Raw genomic sequence first — 17,824 nt, forward strand, 5'->3', positions numbered from 1 at the left:
CCAAATTATAATTATGAAAATAGAAACACATAAATCACGTGCACACTCAGCTCTATTCAAATGATCCCCCCTCCCCCTCCTCTACCCCCTCAAGGCATAAAAGAAGCAGCAAATAAGCATAAAAGAAGCGTTTGATCTTGGTCTCCCTTCATACGTCCGCTCCTCTGTCTGAGAAACACCAGAGTCACATCACTTCAGTTCTCATCGTGTACTTTAATAATACGACATTTTAACAGCACATTTTCATGTCAGTCTGCCGTCATACAGAAAGAGCGACATCGCTTCTAAACAGCAGCCGGGTCGGCGGCTCTAGTGTTGGGGTGAGGGGCGGCCGGACGACGGCTGAGGGAGGCGGAACTTGGCCATCTCCAGGTCCAGGTCGGCGAAGGTGTAGGGGGTGTAGCTGTGGTGCTGCTGGTTCTTATACGTGCTGTTGTCAAACGGCTCCTCTGGCTCTGGAGGAGCCGCTGCAGCCTCTGCAGGAGGACATGAAACAAAAACACACGTAAGAAGACTCAGTCTGGTACAAAGGTGAGCTTCTGAAAGCTTCCCGCTCATTAACATATTCACACATGCTGACAAAGGTGGTTTATGGGGGGCATTTCCTACAGCAGCAGGCCGGTCACCCCCGGCAGAGTGCAGACGCGCTGGTGTGAAAAGCCTCCAGGATCATGTGTGTGTGAGAGGGAAGTAAACGAGCCTGCAGCCGGTGGAGGCAGGAGGAAGGACGCCGGCACCAATGAGAGGTTTGAAAAGTCGAAATGAAACACGGTGTGTTTACTGTTACATCTGAAACCCGTCAGCATGCTGAGACAGTCCGGTTATCAACGCTGGAACAGAAGATCTCAGCCACCAACACACATTTATATTTCATTAATCAACAGTCCTGTAGAAAGCATATTTACAAGTTCAGAAAGAGATGAATGAGTGGTGAAATGAATGCTGTGGGGGGGGGGGGGTTTAACACATCTGTAATCCTGCTCTTCCAGCTGCTGTCAGGAACACGTCCACCATGTGCACTCTGACATTACTGGTAGCAGTAGCAGAACAAACACCTGGGAGCTGCATTTCATACACTCAGTCATTGTGGACAACAACAATGAGCAATATATCAATATAAAACAAAATATGGGAGAAATATTGCAAGAGTGTGGAAGGATGTAGAGCAGTGACGAATATGAGCAACCAAACAACAGAGGCGGGAGATAAAGCGACGGACAAGGAGGAAGCGAGAGCGGGATTAAAACATCGCCACCGTCAGAGAGGTGTTAGCTGCAGCGCTGAGGATGGAAACATGCAGCCAGAAGCTCCGTTACTCAACATGGACACATGCAGAGCGAGAATCAAGGCAGCGGGAGGTCAAAGGTCACTCGGATACAAAACATGTTAGTGTTTAACAGGCAGGGAGCTACATGTGTGGCTGTTTAACAGTACAAAAAGATCCACAGAGAAGAGAGGGGGAGGTGTGTGTGTGTGTGTGTGTGTGTGTGTGTGTGTGTGTGTGTGTGTGTGTGTGTGTGTGTGTGTGTGTGTGTGTGTAGGAGGGGTGGGGGGGGGTAGTGTACCCTCGGACGGTTCAGCTGGAGCCTCCATCTGCAGCTCCTCTCCTGCAGCTTCAGCTACGACTGGAGCAGAGTCCACCAGCTCCTCGGTGCTGTCCACAGGGGCACAAAGCTCAGCAGCTGCTTCAGGGGGGGCAGCCGGTGCTTCTGGAGCTGCTTCTGCGGGTTCTGGAGCTGCTTCTGTGGGTTCTGGAGCTGCTTCTGTGGGTTCTGGAGCTGCTTCTGCGGGTTCTGGAGCTGCTTCTGCGAGGGCATCTTCGGCAGCCTTGTCTCCAGCAGGCTCTGTGGTTTCTACAGGACTGTCAGCCAGAGTTTGTTCTGGAGTTGCAGCCTTGGCTAAAACTTCAGCTGCAGTGTCTTCTCGGGCATCGGGGACGGAGGGAGGAGCTGCGTTTTCTATCACTTCTGAAGCAGCATCAGCTGGAACATGTGGGTCGGTCACCTCTGGACCGCTGCGGATCTCAGGGGCCGAGTCCACCAACTCCTCCGGACTGACAGCTGGAGCCGCGGCTGCCTCTTGTACGACCTCGGGACCAGAGAGGAGAGAAGCTTCGGGTTCCTTCTGACCTTCATTAGTGTCTCCCATCCCCTCCTGAACGGCCTCTTCCTTCAGCGCTGGTTCTGCTGTAGAGCTCTTGGTTTCAGGCTTTACCTCTGACTTCTCATCCTCAGAGTCAGAGTCAGAGTCAGAGTCGGAGTCAGAGTTGCTGGACGATGATGAGGATGTCCCGTCAGCTCCTGCGTCACCGGGCTCAGAGGAGGCTGCAGCAGCTGGGACTGCATCTTCTGTGGCTGCAACTTCTGTAGCTGCAGCGTTTGTGGCTGCAGCAGCTGGGACTGGAGTGGCACTGATGGCCTCAACCAGGGGTCCAACAGCTGGGAGAGCTGCATCCACTACAGGTGGCGCTGTGTCAGCAATAACCTGAGCAACATCTGGGTCAGCAGCTGGCTGTGATGAGGCGGCTGCAGTGGAGCTGACCACTGCGTCCGGTACACCTGCAGGCTGAGCTAGAAAAGCTCCGGGTTCTGAAAGTCTAACGGGGAAGGCAACAGCGGTCTTGTAGGCGAGCAGCGCTGCTCGGTCGTCTGGAGCATCGGCTGCTGAGGAGAACGGTAAACGGGACAGAAACTGTTAAATCAGAACACATATTATTGGAACTAGGTTTTCCATGTTGGCACTTTTTCTTGCATCCGAAAACGCTTCCCTGGAAACGTTCACGTACTTTTGAAACGGCACAAAATACCAACACAGTATTTATTATTGACAGAGCACACCTGAACGTCAGACTTGCGAAGTCCGTTAAATGTGAATGTAATAATGAAGGAGGACCAGTGCAGCTGTACAGTCGGTCATTGTTGGTATAAATGGAACAATAAGTCAGAGGGATTCATCGACATCACCGCGTTGAGTTCTGCAGATCTTCACTGAGGAACCGTGTTGAATCAGAGACCTTCGTAATGAAAATGTGACGTTTTTAAAACCCTGTGAATCTGAAGAAGTGTTTCCTGCAGACATGTTATTCTACTGTGATATGAAGGCTGCAGGACAGAGAGCATCTCGACCTGCACACACATACGATCTGCAGACTGAAGACCAGCAGCTGCACAACCTGAAACATCTCAAAGTGGATCCAGTGAACAGAACCAGGTGGCCTTACTCTTGCCTGCAGCCTTGGTCTTCTTCGCTGGTTTCACAGGTTCTTGAGTCTGAGTGCAGAACAGAGCAGCCGGCCGGGTCCTCGGGACGGCCCAGCTGTCCACCCGGAGACACTGCAGAGGAACAGAGACAGCAGCCAACATCAACGCATGTGCTTCTGGTTCTGACTCAGGAGTACCGGCTTCTTCTTCTGAGGAACTACGTGATGCTCCAGACGCCCTCAAACCTGATCCCAACCCAAAGGGACTTCAGATAAAACACACATTTTAATAAACTACAATTAATTTCAACAACAAAGAAAATAAAATATATATCAATAAATAATAAATAAAGTGTGATTGAATCAGTGCTGGATGAGTATACACAGCAGATATTAACTTATAATATGATTGTGTGTGTGTGTGTGTGTGTGTGTGTGTGTGTGTGTGTGTGTGTGTGTGTGTGTGTGTTAATCAGGTCAAACCAGCTGAACCGGAAACGACACAAATCCAACAGTTTGAAATGAAGAGGAAAAAGACAGCGTTAAACATTCTGTTAAATGTTCTGCTAAATGTTTAAAGGTGAGGACAGAGGGGAGGACAGAGGGGAGGACATGGTGAGGACAGAGGGGCGGACAAATAAAGACGTCTCAGAGTCAGGACGAACGACAGATCAGCGGACCGGAAGCGGTTGACCTCTACTGTGGTGATAAACTGTAGTTAAAGTCTCTGAATCTATGACGTGTAAAACAAACGAGGTTAAAGACTCGACAGGTGTTTCAGATGTTTCAGGTGTTTCCGGTGTTTTTACCTTCAGAGAGCCCAGTCGCCCTAACCGGAGCAAGGAGGTCGCCATTTCGTGTTCCCACGTGTTATGCTCCGGTCGGAAACTAGGAGGCGAATAAAACGGTTCCGCTGTGACACCAGTCCGACCAAACCAACGGTTTAACAATGTTTTCACCTCATACAATTTCAAAACCAGAATGACTCGACATCTTCTGAATCGTAATTACGTAGTTACAGTAATTACAGTGTTACACCGTTTTAGGCTGTCAATTTAAGGGCTTCCCTGGATGAATAGAGTGTCATGGAAACCTGGGATTGTTGATTGGGGCTCGTGACACCAGTAACACCCCAGTAAAACCCCAGTGGAACACCAGTGGAACACCAGTGGAACATCAGTAACACCAGTAAAACCAGTGGAACACCAGTGGAACACCAGTAACACCAGTGGAACATCAGTGGAACACCAGTAAAACCAGTGGAACACCAGTGGAACACCAGTAACACCAGTGGAACATCAGTGGAACACCAGTGTAATACCAGTGGAACACCAGTAGCACCAGTGGAACATCAGTGTAACACCAGTAACACCAATGGAACACCAGTGGAATACCAGTGGAACATCAGTAACACCAGTAAAATCAGTGGAACACCAGTGGAACATCAGTAACACCAGTGAAACATCAGTGGAACACCAGTAAAACCAGTGGAACACCAGTAACACCAGTGAAACATTAGCGGAACACCAGTGGAACACCAGTAAAACCAGTGGAACATCAGTAACACCAGTGAAACATCAATAACACCAGTGGAACATTAGCGGAACACCAGTGGAACACCAGTAAAACCAGTGGAACATCAGTAACACCAGTGAAACATTAGCGGAACACCAGTGGAACACCAGTAAAACCAGTGGAACATCAGTAACACCAGTGAAACATCAATAACACCAGTGGAACATTAGTGGAGCACCAGTGGAACGCCAGTGGAACATCAATAACACCAGTGGAACATTAGTGTTGTAATTCCTTGTTGTTAGGATGTCCAAATTACTCATTAAAAACCTGCAGCTGATCCAAAATGCTGCAGCAAGAGTACTGACGGGATTTAGCAAGAGAGATCATATTTCTCCAGTTTTAGCTTCTCTTCACTGGCTTCCTGTTAAATCAAGAATATAATTTAAAATTCTCTTGATGACTTACAAAGCTCTACATGACCAGGCTCCATCATATCTTAGAGATCTTATAGAACCATATAATCCTAGCAGAGCACTTCTCTCTCAGTACGCTGGTCTACTTGTGGTTCCTAGAGTTTCCAGAAGTAGAATGGGAGGCGGAGTTTCAGTTTTCAGACTCCTCCCCTGTGGAACCAGCTCCCAGTTTGTGTTGGAGGGGCAGAAACCCTCTCTAGCTTTAAGATTAGACTCAAAACGTTCCTTCTTGATAAAGCCTACAGTTAGGGCTGGCTCAGGTAGACCTGAACCAACCCTTAGTTATGCTGTTACAGGCCGAGGCTGCTGGGGGACCTCGTTACATGCTGAGCTTCTTTTCTTTCCTCCTACTCTTTAACTGACTCATACCTCACCATCTTTTTCTCTCCCATAGTTTCTTCTTATTATCTGTTGTCTCCATTCAGTTCCTTCACTCGTGTAGTTTCTGTTCTTTCTTTTCCAGATGTCCCGTCATGGAGCTGCATGTCTCTGCTCTGCGCTTGTCGTCTCCACCAACAATTCTTCTCTTCTATTTCTATGCTGTCCTTTTCTCTCTCTGCTCTCCTCTCACCCCAACCGGTCGAGGCAGATGGCCGCCCACCTCTGAGTCTGGTTCTGTTAACAGATGTTCTCCACCTCTGATCCTGGTTCTGTCGGAGGTTTCTTCCTGTTAAAAGGAGTTTTTCTTCCCTCTGTTGGAGGTTTTTCCTCCCTTAAAGAGGAGTTTTTTTTCCCCTCCTAGCTTATGTGGGAATTGTTGAATTGTTGGGTTTCTCTGTATAATATTGTAAAGTCTTGCTGTAAGGACTTTAATGTGTTAAGTGCCATGAAATAACCTATGTTGTGATTTGGCGCTATATAAATAAAGTTGAATTGAATTGAATTAACACCTGTAAAACCAGTGTAACATCAGTAACACCAGTGGAACATTAGTGGAACACCAGTAACATCAGTGGAACATCGTTGTAATGTTACACTGATGACACAAGTGTAACATCATTGTAACAAATGTGTTACATTGTAACACCAGTTGTCCTTATTCCCTTCCTCCCTGAGTGGTCATTCATGTGGTCATTATTCTTCTGGACACGTTGCAGTGATATTATGGGATGGAAGGGATGTACGCTCTTTACATTATCAGCAGAGGAAGAAGTATTCAGGTTTCATTATTCCTGTAGTAAAAGTAGTGATAGTTTAAAACTACAAGTAAAACAACTGTAGAAGGTGATAGGACAGCTTACATTATTTGTCAATATAACTGACATTGTTGGGTTATAAGGACACATTCATGATGTTACAGAGGATAAAGTGGATTATCATACACTTGTTTCATTCACTATCAATTGGTAGTGGAGTAACAGGAACCTCCTGTGAACGTGGCTGAGGGTGCAGGAATGTTCCCTCAATCTCCCTTTGGAACATTTTCTTCCCTGGAAAGTTTGCTTTTGGAAAATAAACACCGTCCGGAAAACATTCCCATTCGGCTTGATGGACAAACCTCAAACCTGTGGTCACAACAGGAGCGCTCAGGTCAGGACTCAGTCGTCCACCTCCATCTGAGGTACCAGGGACACCGGGGACAGATGGGAGGACAGACATGGACACATTTAGGCCAAGGAAGACTGATGGTTGAAAATAACATCTTTGTTGAACCCAGAACAGAAAACATCCCTATCCTAAAGCCTGCATGCTGTGACAGCATGTGAACAGATTAAAACCAGTAGATGGCGCAGTAAATTCACATCAGTGATAAAAAATACTCCGTACAACACCAGACTGATTCACAGCATGTCACAAACTGAACTGGGTTTCATCGGTGGTGTTTGGAAGGTATGTGGTGGATGTTTCCATTTAAGGTTAATACATTTCATTCATGCCGAGTAGATGAGCACTAATTCACTGACTGAGATGACAACACAGAAGATGTTAGTAGGAGTGCACCACCCGTCAGCATCATCACTGGAAATTATTTCTGATTTAAACTCTCCGTGCCGACAACTTCCTCCTCCAGCATCAGTCATTTAAAAGGTCATGAGGAAAAGAGACGTGTAGGACTTGGAATTTATTGTTTTTATTCACACTCAGCTCAGCTTAACACAAAGCTTAATTCAAACATCTCTAAATTCACTTTGTCTGCCAACAACGTACATCTAATGCTTTAGCGTCCATTCTCAGAATACATAGAAACGGCTCCATCTTCACACACAAAGACGGAGGCGAGGGTCTGTTGTAATGCTACCATCACGGGGAGGTTCATGGTCCACTATGGAGCAATGATACACAGGAAAAAGGCGACAGTAGAAAAGTTCAGTTGCAAAGGGCTAATGTTCACTTCTGGGAAACTTCATCCAACTTGGGCTCTAAAACACACAAAACAGAGCCGTTAAGATGAAACACTTCAGTTGTACTGTTGTTACCAGCAGCTAACGCACCGCTGTGGTCGGATCGGACTCACCTGGGAATTTGAACTCTGGGAAAGATGTGAGGTCTCCACCACCGTAGAGTCTCTGCAGCTTGGCTATCTCTTCTGCCAAAGCCTTCTCGTACTCCAAACCTGCATCCACAAGCCCCCCAGTAGCCCTGCAGAAGGAGGACACGGATCTAAAGCTCGGTATGAACCATCCATACGGATCATCACAAACTGTCACATCTAACATTCGCCAGTTATTTGACTTCATTATACTCACATACACCATGTATTCATCCACAGCTGACACACTTGAGTTCTTACTGAATAATGTTTGATAAGAACTGCGCAGACCAGCTAGCTACTGGATAAAAGTAAACTGAACAAGAGCGGTTTAAAACACCCGAGATGAAAAGCAGCCCACGGGAAAACACCACCTCGCCCAGACGAGGGAAACCGGGGCACCGTCCTCGAGCAACCCGGGAGGTTGCGGGCATGGAATCTGAGTGGACCATGTTCACAGCCTGTGGGTGCTGGGAGTTGTGGTCGGAAGGTCATCGGTACCTGTCCCTTTACAGCCGGGAAGGAGAACTGCGGATTTGGACTGGGGATATGGTCGGGCAGTAGAAAGACCACTTTAAGGACCTCCTGAACCCGTTCAGCGTGTCCCCTGGGAAGGAGTCTCACTCATATCTCTGGCGGAGGTTTCTGAGGTAGTCAAGAAGCTCCTCTGTGAAAAGGTGCCCGGGGTCAATGAGATATGCCCTGGGATGCTGGAGGCTCTGGACGTTGTTGGGCTGTCTTGGTTGACAGGCCTGTTTGATGTAGCATGTCAAGCAGGCACTGTACCGGACTGTTTTGTGACCAAAGTTGGCAGAAATGTTGACAGGTGATGCATAAAAATGTTGCCGTCGTCATTTCCGCTAAGTACACAACAGCCATGTGCGATTTGAGATAACACTAAACAAGCAAGTGTACGAAAATGTAGTTTAGTACATGTGAGTAGGTGTACCAGGTGCTACATGATGATGGTGCTCTCCGACATGTTGGTGTTGGGCGGCTCAGACAGACGGTTTAGCTGTAGTTCAGTTAAACCAGAGCTGGTTTTGAGATAGCGATCACGTCCAGTCAGTCAGATGTGACGGAGCAACAGTTCCATGACGTTTTAGAGACAACCTGCAAAGACACAATCATGGATGAACTTTGACCTGCTTCGTACAGGTAGTGACACTTACTGGCTTTTGGTAGAGTACTGGCGTATGGAGTCCAGGAAGAGCTTCTGAATTGGGTCCATTTGAGCTGAGAGTCACGAAAAGAAAGAAAATGAATTTCTCTTCACAGAAAGATTCTACATAAACCAAGATCATGCATCTGGATATCTTCTGTCCATTTGTCAAGAAGAAATAAATCCGGTTTTAACCATAACCTTCATGCACCTGGGAGTGGGAGACAGGAGGCAGGTAAACAGGTCAGAAAGGAAAGACTGTACAGGTCAGGTCAGTTGACAGGTTAAAAGGTTGCTGGGATAGGTTATGCTATACTACACATTTACAGCACTGCTGCAAGGTCGAGGTTTCCAGTAGTCTAGTTGCAAAGCAGCCTAATTCAAATCTCATTTGTACAGATGCTTAACTGTGAAATCAAAAGAAACAATTTAAAATCTTCAACTTTTACTCCACACACAGCAACCAGAGTGCAATCTCACAAAGTGCTTTTACCATGAAAGAAAGTGGAAGAAAGGTTTACATTTCCACTTTATCCATTAACAAAATACACCGGATCAAACTGTGCACAGGCATCACATCACCATGTCACGCCCAAATACAGGTGAGAAGTGTGAGGGAAGGAGTAGTTAGAGGTAAAAACAAAACAAGATGACAGGTGATGGCTGCGACCTTAACCTTTTCCTCCACCAGTGAAAATGGCACACACCCTTTAACATTAATCACCAATAAAACAAATAAAGAAAACAGTTCCATAAAACCAAAAACACAAAAGAAGGAAATGGACAGTGTTGAGAATTATTTTCTGTCGTGTTGGATGGCTGGATCTCAAAACCAAAAATCATCTACAGTTTTTGCTAAAAGAAAATAAAGGAATGAGTGAAAGGTGGAACAAACTAACGACAGTGACTTATACAGGAAGTTAAAAAGAAATTCTAGAAAACAAAAAGAAATGTATGCAGCTGGCAGGCAGACATTAGTAATATGTGAAAAAATGAAAACATGGAAAACAAGCAAGTGAAAAATGTGGAGCCAAAACAATGTTAAATGCATGCATCACATAAAAGAGTGCTGAAGCACCACAAACATAGAGGACAACCAGCCGAACTGAAAATGCATGAAAGATGCCCCGGCCCAGAGGGCAGGGTGGGTATGACATGAACAGTGGTGTTAAAAGTCATGGGAACTGTTAGAACAAGTTGTGTGAGGCTAGAGCAAAAACGTGTGTTTGTGATGCCAACTATCTTTACACTTTATTCTTACACTCATCACAAACTGCTGTCCTACACTATGTCTGTATAAACTGATAGATATGCTGGTAGACTGCAGGGTCCACAGAGGAAAAGAGAAGGATTGTGGGGGTGGGGGAGGTTATTGTGTGTACCCTCAGATGGTTCAACGGGTTCAGCCGGGACCTCCGGAGGCAGCTCCTCTCCTGCAGCTTCAGCTACGACAGGAGCAGAGTCCACCAGCTCCTCGGTGCTCTCTGCAGGGGCACAAACTTCTGCTGCAACCTCAGCAGCTGCTTCTACAGGGGCGGCTTCAGCCATAGGCTCAGGAGCTGCTTCTACAGGGGCGGCTTCAGCCATAGGCTCAGGAGCTGCTTCTACAGGGGCGGCTTCAGCCATAGGCTCAGGAGCTGCTTCTACAGGGGCGGCTTCAGCCATAGGCTCAGGAGCTGCTTCTACAGGGGCGGCTTCAGCCACAGGCTCAGGAGCTGCTTCTACAGGGGCGGCTTCAGCCACAGGCTCAGGAGCTGCTTCAGCCACAGGAGCTGCTTCAGCCACAGGCTCAGGAGCTGCTTCAGCCACAGGGGCTGCTTCAGCCACAGGCTCAGGAGCTGCTTCAGCCACAGGCTCAGGAGCTGCTTCAGCCACAGGAGCTGCTTCAGCCACAGGCTCAGGAACTGCTTCTACAGGGGCGGCTTCAGCCACGGGCTCAGGCGCTGCAGCGTCAACTGGTGCGGCTTTAACTGGTAGAGCTGCGGCAGCTTCAACTATGGATGCAGCAGCTTCAGCCGCAGCTTCAACCACTGGTACAGCTTCAAGGACAGCCTCAACTACTGGTACAGCTTCAGCAACCACTTCAGCAACGGCTTCAACCACTGGAACAGCTTCAGCAACCACTTCAGCAACTGCTTCAACCACTGGTACAGCTTCTAAGACAACTTCAGCCACTGGTGTGGTTTCCACAACTGGGGCAGATTCAGAGACTGATTTGACGGCAGGTGTCGCTTCAATAACGGGACTGGCTTCAGCTGCTGACGCAGGCGCAGGGATAGCTTCAGCAATGGGAGTGGCATCAACTACAGGTGTAGTGGCTTCTACCGCTGGGATGGCTGCGACAGCCTCAGGCGCAGCAGCAGAGGGCAAAGACTCTGCTGCTGGCGTAGCAGCGGCTGCTGCAGCTGCTGCCGCTGCAGAACCTTCTTTCGTGGGAAACTCATATGTCTTGTGCTGAACAAGTTTCTCTATATCAAAGAATGTTTTAGCCTGTTTTTTGTCTAGGATGAAGGAGGAGGGCAAGCAGACAGAATGCATTATTTTATTTTTAAACAAATGTATATTTTTGAACGTTTGTATGTCCTCTATAAACCCACAAAATAAATCCCAACATTTGACTCAAAAGATATCTTTGGAGGAAGAATCTGGTACAAAAAAAGGGAAACTATCACAAGCCTACGAGTTTGCCAAAGGGATATAGAAAATGTATTATAGGAAAGCTGCGAGAAAAGAACAACTTTAACCTTGACAGTAGCACTTTTATAGTGAAGTAAAGAGAATAATTATAATCAAAAGCACCACAAACACATGAACATTAGCCAGCTGGTGGGTACTTAGTCATTAAATAATCTTATAATCCAGAAGTGAAAATGTTGAACTGTGGTACAAGCATCACTGAATATCAACAATAACAATAATAATAATAATAATAATAATAATAATAATAATAATAATAATAATTCTGATGGGTTGACAGGAAACACATCTACACAAACTGAGAGGCACCTGGCTACAGATAAAATGGCCTGTATAACCCACCATCGGCCTAGGGTGGTTTAGTCCAACTGATCGTGCATGCATGAAAATTAAGGAAGGACCGGTGTGTCTATGTCAGCAAATCTGGAGCTGCTTCAGGCCTGATGTGCTCTGGCATTTGCTTTCTGCACAGTTTTATGTAGGTCAGTGGTCTTTTTCTACTTTTGCTCGATGTGCTGGTTAACTGAACTATGGGATGTTAGTTTGGTGCTGGTTGAACAGTTGTTCCTATGCTGTGCTTTCAAGGCAGCAGGGATTAGTTGAGTGGATTCCATTAACATTAGAGCTTGCATTGTAGTATGCCAGCCAAAAAGGTTTTCAGTCTGAATAAAAAATAAAAAATGTGGGTGATGGGAAAGTGCGACAGGACCCAAAAGACCTAACTTGGGCTGCTGGCATCCCCAGTCCTGACCAGTTCCTTCTTTGTACGTTTGCTTACCAACACAGGGTTGATTTCAGATGGACTTGTGACACTAAAATGCCTGAAAATGCTGAACTGCAGTGATCTTATGCCTTAGATTTCCGAAACTTCAGTGAGATCCTGCCCTTTGTAGATATTGTGTTCACCTGCATGTTTTTTGTAATTGCACCATTCTTTGCGAGTCAGTAGAGCCCTATCCCTTGCTCTACTGGGACATACAAGGCCAAATCTGTTCTCTAGACCTTGTTGAGCATTGTGGGGTATTTTGGTTTAGCGGTGCCTGGTCAGCTTCCAAAAACAGTTTGTCTTCCAACACCTTTCCTGCCCTGCCTCTGGGGTGGTAGATGCCAACCCTTTTTCCAATGTCTTCTAAGGAGTCAGTCGATGGCATCTCTCACGCCAGCCTCCAACCAATCATCCTGTGGGTCCTCACATCCATCACCAGCTGGTCACCAGTCTGTCTTGCTTCCAGGCCATCCTTGTGAGGGGCCCCATATGTCCTGCCTTTGGACCGTCCTCAAGAGTTGCCACACCTGTCTGCTTTGGTGGCAGAGCTGCCATCAAACCTTTCTCGAGGACACTTGGGACATGTGGACTGGACATCGCCAGCTTCCTTCTACAAGTCATCCGGTCGCCAGCTTCCTACAAGTCTTCTGGTCTGCCTTCGTCGAAAGCTTCCTTCCTACCCGTCATCCGGTCGGCCTTTGTCGCCAGCTTCCTACAAGTCATCCGGTCACCAGCTTGCTTCCTACCCGTCATCCAGTCGGCCTTCGTCAAAAGCTTCCTTCCTACCCGTCATCCGGTCAGCCTTTGTCGCCAGCTTCCTACAAGTCATCTGTTCGCCAGCTTCCTTCCTCCCAATCATCTGGTCGGCCTTCGTCGCCAGCTTACTTCCTACAAGTCATCCGGTCACCAGCTTGCTTCCTACCTGTCATCCGGTCGGCCTTTGTCGCCAGCTTCCGTCCTACAAGTCATCCAGTCGGCCTTCATCGGCAACTTCCTTCCTACCCATCATCCGGTCGGCCTTCGTCACCAGCTTCCTTCCTGCAAGTCTTCCGGTCGCCAGCTTGCTTCCTACAAGTCATCTGGTCGCCAGCTTTCTTCCTACCCGTCATCCAGTTGGCCTTCGCCGCCAGCTTCCTTCTTACAAGTCATCCAGTCGGCCTTCGTCGCCAGCTTCCTTCCTACAAGTCTTCTGGTCAGCCTTCGTCGCCAGCTTCCTTCCTACAAGTCATCCAGTCGCCAGCTTCCTACAAGTCTTCCGGTCGGCCTTCGTCGCCAGCTTCCTTCTTACAAGTCATCCAGTCGGCCTTCGTCGCCAGCTTCCTTCCTACAAGTCTTCCGGTCGGCCTTCGTCGCCAGCTTCCTTTCCACAAGTCATCTGGTCGCCAGCTTCCTACAAGTCTTCCGGTCGGCCTTCGTCGCCAGCTTCCTTCCTACCCGTCATCCAGTCGCCAGCTTCCTTCCTACCCGTCATCCAGTCGCCAGCTTGCTTTCTACCCGTCATCCAGTCGGCCTTCATTGCCAGCTTCCTTCTTACAAGTCATCCAGTCGGCCTTTGTCGCCAGCTGCCAATGCTGCCAAAGTACATGGGCACAGGTCACTAGAGTAGATGTAAAGCAGGTATAACAAAGGTGGGGGGTGAGAGGATTGAGGGGAGTAGTTGTTGTAGACTGCTGTTGAGCCTTCCCGAGGTGTTGTGAACCGGATTCAAAACGTTGATGAAGGGCAGTGCCAACTTGATAACCCAGTGAGATACTGCACACTCTCACCGTGGTGCCGAACCTTTGTAACAAGGTCGTACTTGGGTGTATGAGCAATATGGGTAGTGATGTTAGGGTAATGTTAGCAGAGCACGCTATGTGGTGGGTGGTGAGATGTTTGATTGGTGGAGACAGGTAGTAGCATTAAGTCGGTCTACGCTTTCTGTGTTTTTCCATAATAATATGGCACTTTGCGTTTCAGGGTCTGAAAAGTGATGCCAACGCAGAAGTGACTTAAAGTGCAACACCGCTGACGTCCACTAGGGGTTGGCTCCAAAAAGCTTTATGCTCCAGACTCCCATTCAGCATCTCTCCTGAAATACAGTCAGTAAGTGTTTGCCACAAGTCATGATGGTGTCATTAGATAAGTGCCCTCCTGATCAGTGTTCTGGACGTCCTTCTGGAAATAATTCCAGCATTGATTAGATATTAGGCCTCAAAGAGAGCTGTCAGGGGGCTTGTCTGGTTTGATTGACAGGCCTGTGTTGCAGTCAAGGCCTCTGCCCTAGGTGGGAGTAGCGTCCTTGGGTTCTCAGTCAAACGGCCAGATGGAGTCAGATCCACTGCTATGTGCTAGCTGAAAACTCAATTAAAAACCTTTTTGTTGTATTCTTTTTTTTTTTTTTTTACTTTGCAAATGCTTTGATTGAAATTAAGTTCCATAATGTATAGCTGAAGAGCTTTTATTGTGAAAGGCAAGAAGAGAAGGTTCTCTAATGTACTGGTGATTGACAGACTACAGAAATGCCTCTTTCAGGGTCCGCCATTTTTTGTTTTGTTTAGTTTGCAGATCTGCCATGCCAAATTTAGACAACAGAAAAAGGAGTTCTACAGTCGCAAGATGGTCAGAGCTGCTGTCTTACCCTGCAGCCATGAACAAGCAGCTGCTGCGTGTTATGTGTTTAAATTGTTGTCATGACATGCGGGAATCTAATCCGACCATTGCGGTATGTCATTTAGTTGTATGTTCTGCAGCAGAACACCATAAACCCAGCTCGGATCTGGAGGACGTTCTTATCTGTTAGAACTGTTCAATCTTACATGGTGTCTGTCAATATTCACAACTACTTCTTTGGAAATAAGTATTTATCTTTTTTTTTTTTTTTACTGAAATAAAGTCAGAGGACGTTTGGTAAGAACACATCTTCAGCAGGGTGATGTTGGAGTTTCAACAAATCATGTTTTTCTGAAATACTATAATTTGGGATGTAAGTGACACTTTACATTTTCTCCGTATGTTTAAAATTTTTTTTTTTTTTTAAATCATAGTTTGTACATGTTTTCAACTCGCAGTACACGGCTGTATGAAAGGGCTTGAGGAGAGTACTGGTGCTCCTAAAGTTTGAGACATTTTGGGCAACCCAAAACCTTTTATTCACATATTTTGACAAAGTTCATGGATATCCTTCATCCTTTTCAGTTTGGGGATTAATAGAATTTAAGTTTATCCAAAAGGTATTTCCAACATGCTTGGGGGGGATTTACAATAGAGACAGTTACTGCAGTCAGCGGTGAATAGAAACAAACCGTCAACTTTTGATACTGAACAAAATAGCTAAATTTGATGACTGAAGCTGAAATGATATGGAACATCTAACATGACATGACTATAGTTTAAATATAAATAGAAAGATATATTAGATCTACGGTTCTTTCTTGACCACATCAGTGATACTTGTACCACAGTTGGAGCTTCATGTGAGAGCTGGTGAAGCTCAGCCACACGTTGTTACGGCAGCGGAGACTCTCTGTGACCTACCCGTGTTGTTCTTTTTCGACGACTTCTTGGAGCCGCCAGATTTCGTGCTAAAAGCTACAGCTGTCCGCGCTTTGCTCAGAGTGACCCAGCTCTCAGCCTGCAAACACTGAGAGAGAGAGAGAGAGAGAGAGACACACACACACACACACACACACACACACACACACACACTTAATCTCAGTTATATTCTTTCTTAACCAAGTGGTAACAGAGCACAGTCAAAATGGCCAATCCAAGTGAACAGGATGCAGCCTGTTACTGGTCTGGAGCTCCTGGTTCTGTGGGTTGGTGCCGGACTCTCGTCCTACTCCACGGTACCACCTCGGCTGCAGCAGTTCTCCAATGAGGCCTCGCTGTAATCACTCAGTCAGTACAGAAACTCACCTTCAGCCACTCTCAGTTGCTTTATTGGAAGTTGAGAGCCTCTCGGACAACTTATCTTCAGCTCTTAGTTGTTTTTTTTTGTGTTGTCCAGCTTGAATTCCGTTTCACTCTAACTGGTAGGAAAGGTTTTTGTCTGCCTCCTCCTGCCTCTGTGTCCTGTTTTGGAAAGTCTCCTTTTAAACTAAACCTGATTTAAAAGGTCAAACGTCAAATTGATCTAGAAAGTGAACGACTGATTAATCTATAATGAAAACAAAAGTTAGTTGCAGCCCTAATGTCCTGCACATACAGGAGATGCCATTGATGTCTTTGGTGTCTTCATATATAAGCAAAAAAAATTTATTGCAAATTATTTCCAGCTTGCTGATCACATATAGTGTACACCTTAACGCCCTGGCAGACCTGAGACAAAGGAGTCCCAATAGAGAAGAAGAGGAAGAAGTGAATAAATACCTAATTAAACAGAGAAAGGAACATATTCATGTATCAGCCTGTGGTTCAACTCCAATTAAATAAAACCTAATGCAAGTTTTTGTTTTTTTAAGGATCATAAAGTTTAGGATTGGAAGCATTTGAGTGCAGAGTTTGTATTTGACGGTCAGTGGAGTGAACACACAAGAACCATTTTAATGAATGGCCCGTGTCCGGTGGACAGAAAGGAGCTGGTGCTAACAGACAGCAGCTTCACGTGAGAGGACTCTGAGATTCCTGAGCTGCAGCTGTCAAGACCTGTTTCTGGTTTCAGCCTCTCCACACAGTCACCTCAAACACGCAGTATCATCAGCAACTCATGCTTTCATATTACAAAACAGCCATTTAAAGAAGTTCTCCGACAGATCAGTGAGCTTCAGCTACACACTGTTCAACTCTGCAGACATCATCACCGTCATCATCATCATCATCATCATCAGGTCTAAAGTGGAGACGACACAAACAAATGCAAACCGGAAGTGTTTCTAAAAATGGAGCAAATTTAAAAAAAAAAAAAAAAAAAAAAAAAAAAAAGCACATTTAAAAGTCAAGTGCAGAAATAGTATTACCTTGACACAGCTCAGCTGTCCTATCTTCAGCAGGGAAGCCGCCATCTTTCTGTGCAGCCTGTCGACACAGGGCATCAAATACATGACGACAAATCAACACATAGAGACAGTAGAAGCAGAGCTGCAGGTGGTCATATGAGCATATTAAAATGAAGCAGAGCTGCAGGTGGTCATATGAGCATATTAAAATGAAGCAGAGCTGCAGGTCGTAATGTCAGCATGTTAAAATGAAGATCAGATCTGCGGACTTTATCAGTGGTGATTGGAGCCTCGTGCAGTGATGGTACAACATCGGTAGTTACCTGTCGATGAAAAGCGGTTCGTGTAGTCCTTCGGTGCTGGTCGGCTCTCCAGAAGCAGCTCACAGCAGCAGGGACATGGCTCGGTCCAACTTTACCATCTGTTATGTAACACAGTGAACGCCCCTTCCTCTCAGACCTCCCTGTCCTTGTCTCGGATGAGGCTGTTATATGTGTATATTTGTGTATATATATGTGCGATCTGATATTTGGATATGTGTACTTATATCTACAACAACTACTCATTCTTATGGACATCTTCTCCGGCTACATTTGGTGGTTTTAAGCGGGTTTGTTGTC

At 46.4% G+C, this 17,824-nt stretch overlaps 2 protein-coding genes across 4 annotated transcripts; both read right to left on the minus strand.

Annotated features, from left to right (window-relative positions):
* Window positions 1–193: 193 nt before the first annotated feature.
* ndufv3 (NADH:ubiquinone oxidoreductase subunit V3) lies at window positions 194–4,117 on the minus strand. Of its 3 annotated transcripts, none has more exons than XM_069155201.1 (3): window positions 4,009–4,117; window positions 3,227–3,332; window positions 194–476 (listed from the first exon to the last, which is right to left on the minus strand). In XM_069155201.1, exons 1-3 carry the CDS (start codon window positions 4,051–4,053, stop codon window positions 310–312), a joined length of 318 nt encoding a protein of 105 aa, XP_069011302.1. In that variant the 5' UTR covers window positions 4,054–4,117; the 3' UTR covers window positions 194–309. The 3 variants fall into 3 exon arrangements, with proteins under 3 accessions (XP_069011302.1, XP_069011301.1, XP_069011300.1); XM_069155200.1 differs by having other exon boundaries at window positions 3,221–3,332; XM_069155199.1 differs by lacking the exons at window positions 3,227–3,332; window positions 4,009–4,117 and adding an exon at window positions 1,566–3,186.
* A 3,128-nt stretch (window positions 4,118–7,245) lies between these two features.
* On the minus strand, window positions 7,246–17,644 carry LOC138201585 (fibrous sheath CABYR-binding protein-like). The gene is made up of 7 exons (XM_069155202.1): window positions 17,528–17,644; window positions 17,226–17,283; window positions 15,802–15,907; window positions 10,205–11,323; window positions 8,833–8,896; window positions 7,646–7,770; window positions 7,246–7,550 (listed from the first exon to the last, which is right to left on the minus strand). Exons 2-7 carry the CDS (start codon window positions 17,268–17,270, stop codon window positions 7,519–7,521), a joined length of 1,491 nt encoding a protein of 496 aa, XP_069011303.1. The 5' UTR covers window positions 17,271–17,283; window positions 17,528–17,644; the 3' UTR covers window positions 7,246–7,518.
* Between the last annotated feature and the right edge of the window lie 180 nt (window positions 17,645–17,824).

This window comes from Embiotoca jacksoni, unplaced genomic scaffold (assembly GCF_022577435.1).
Source record: "Embiotoca jacksoni isolate LCO1_2020_lvr unplaced genomic scaffold, fEmbJac1.0.p SCAF_2, whole genome shotgun sequence".
Lineage (NCBI taxonomy): Eukaryota > Metazoa > Chordata > Actinopteri > Embiotocidae > Embiotoca > Embiotoca jacksoni.

Bases quoted from the DNA above. Each gene is read 5' to 3' on its own strand.
- ndufv3 (XM_069155199.1), bottom strand. From the start codon at position 2,148: ATGGGAGACACTAATGAAGGTCAGAAGGAACCCGAAGCTTCTCTCCTC. The intron at 477-1,565 runs GTACACTACCCC...GTCCTCCTGCAG, and splicing joins TCCAGCTGAACCGTCCGAGG to AGGCTGCAGCGGCTCCTCCA.
- LOC138201585 (XM_069155202.1), bottom strand. From the start codon at position 17,270: ATGGCGGCTTCCCTGCTGAAGATAGGACAGCTGAGCTGTGTCAAG. The intron at 15,908-17,225 runs GTAATACTATTT...TCTCTCTCTCAG, and splicing joins GACAGCTGAGCTGTGTCAAG to TGTTTGCAGGCTGAGAGCTG. The intron at 7,551-7,645 runs GTGAGTCCGATC...TGTGTGTTTTAG, and splicing joins CCCAGAGTTCAAATTCCCAG to AGCCCAAGTTGGATGAAGTT.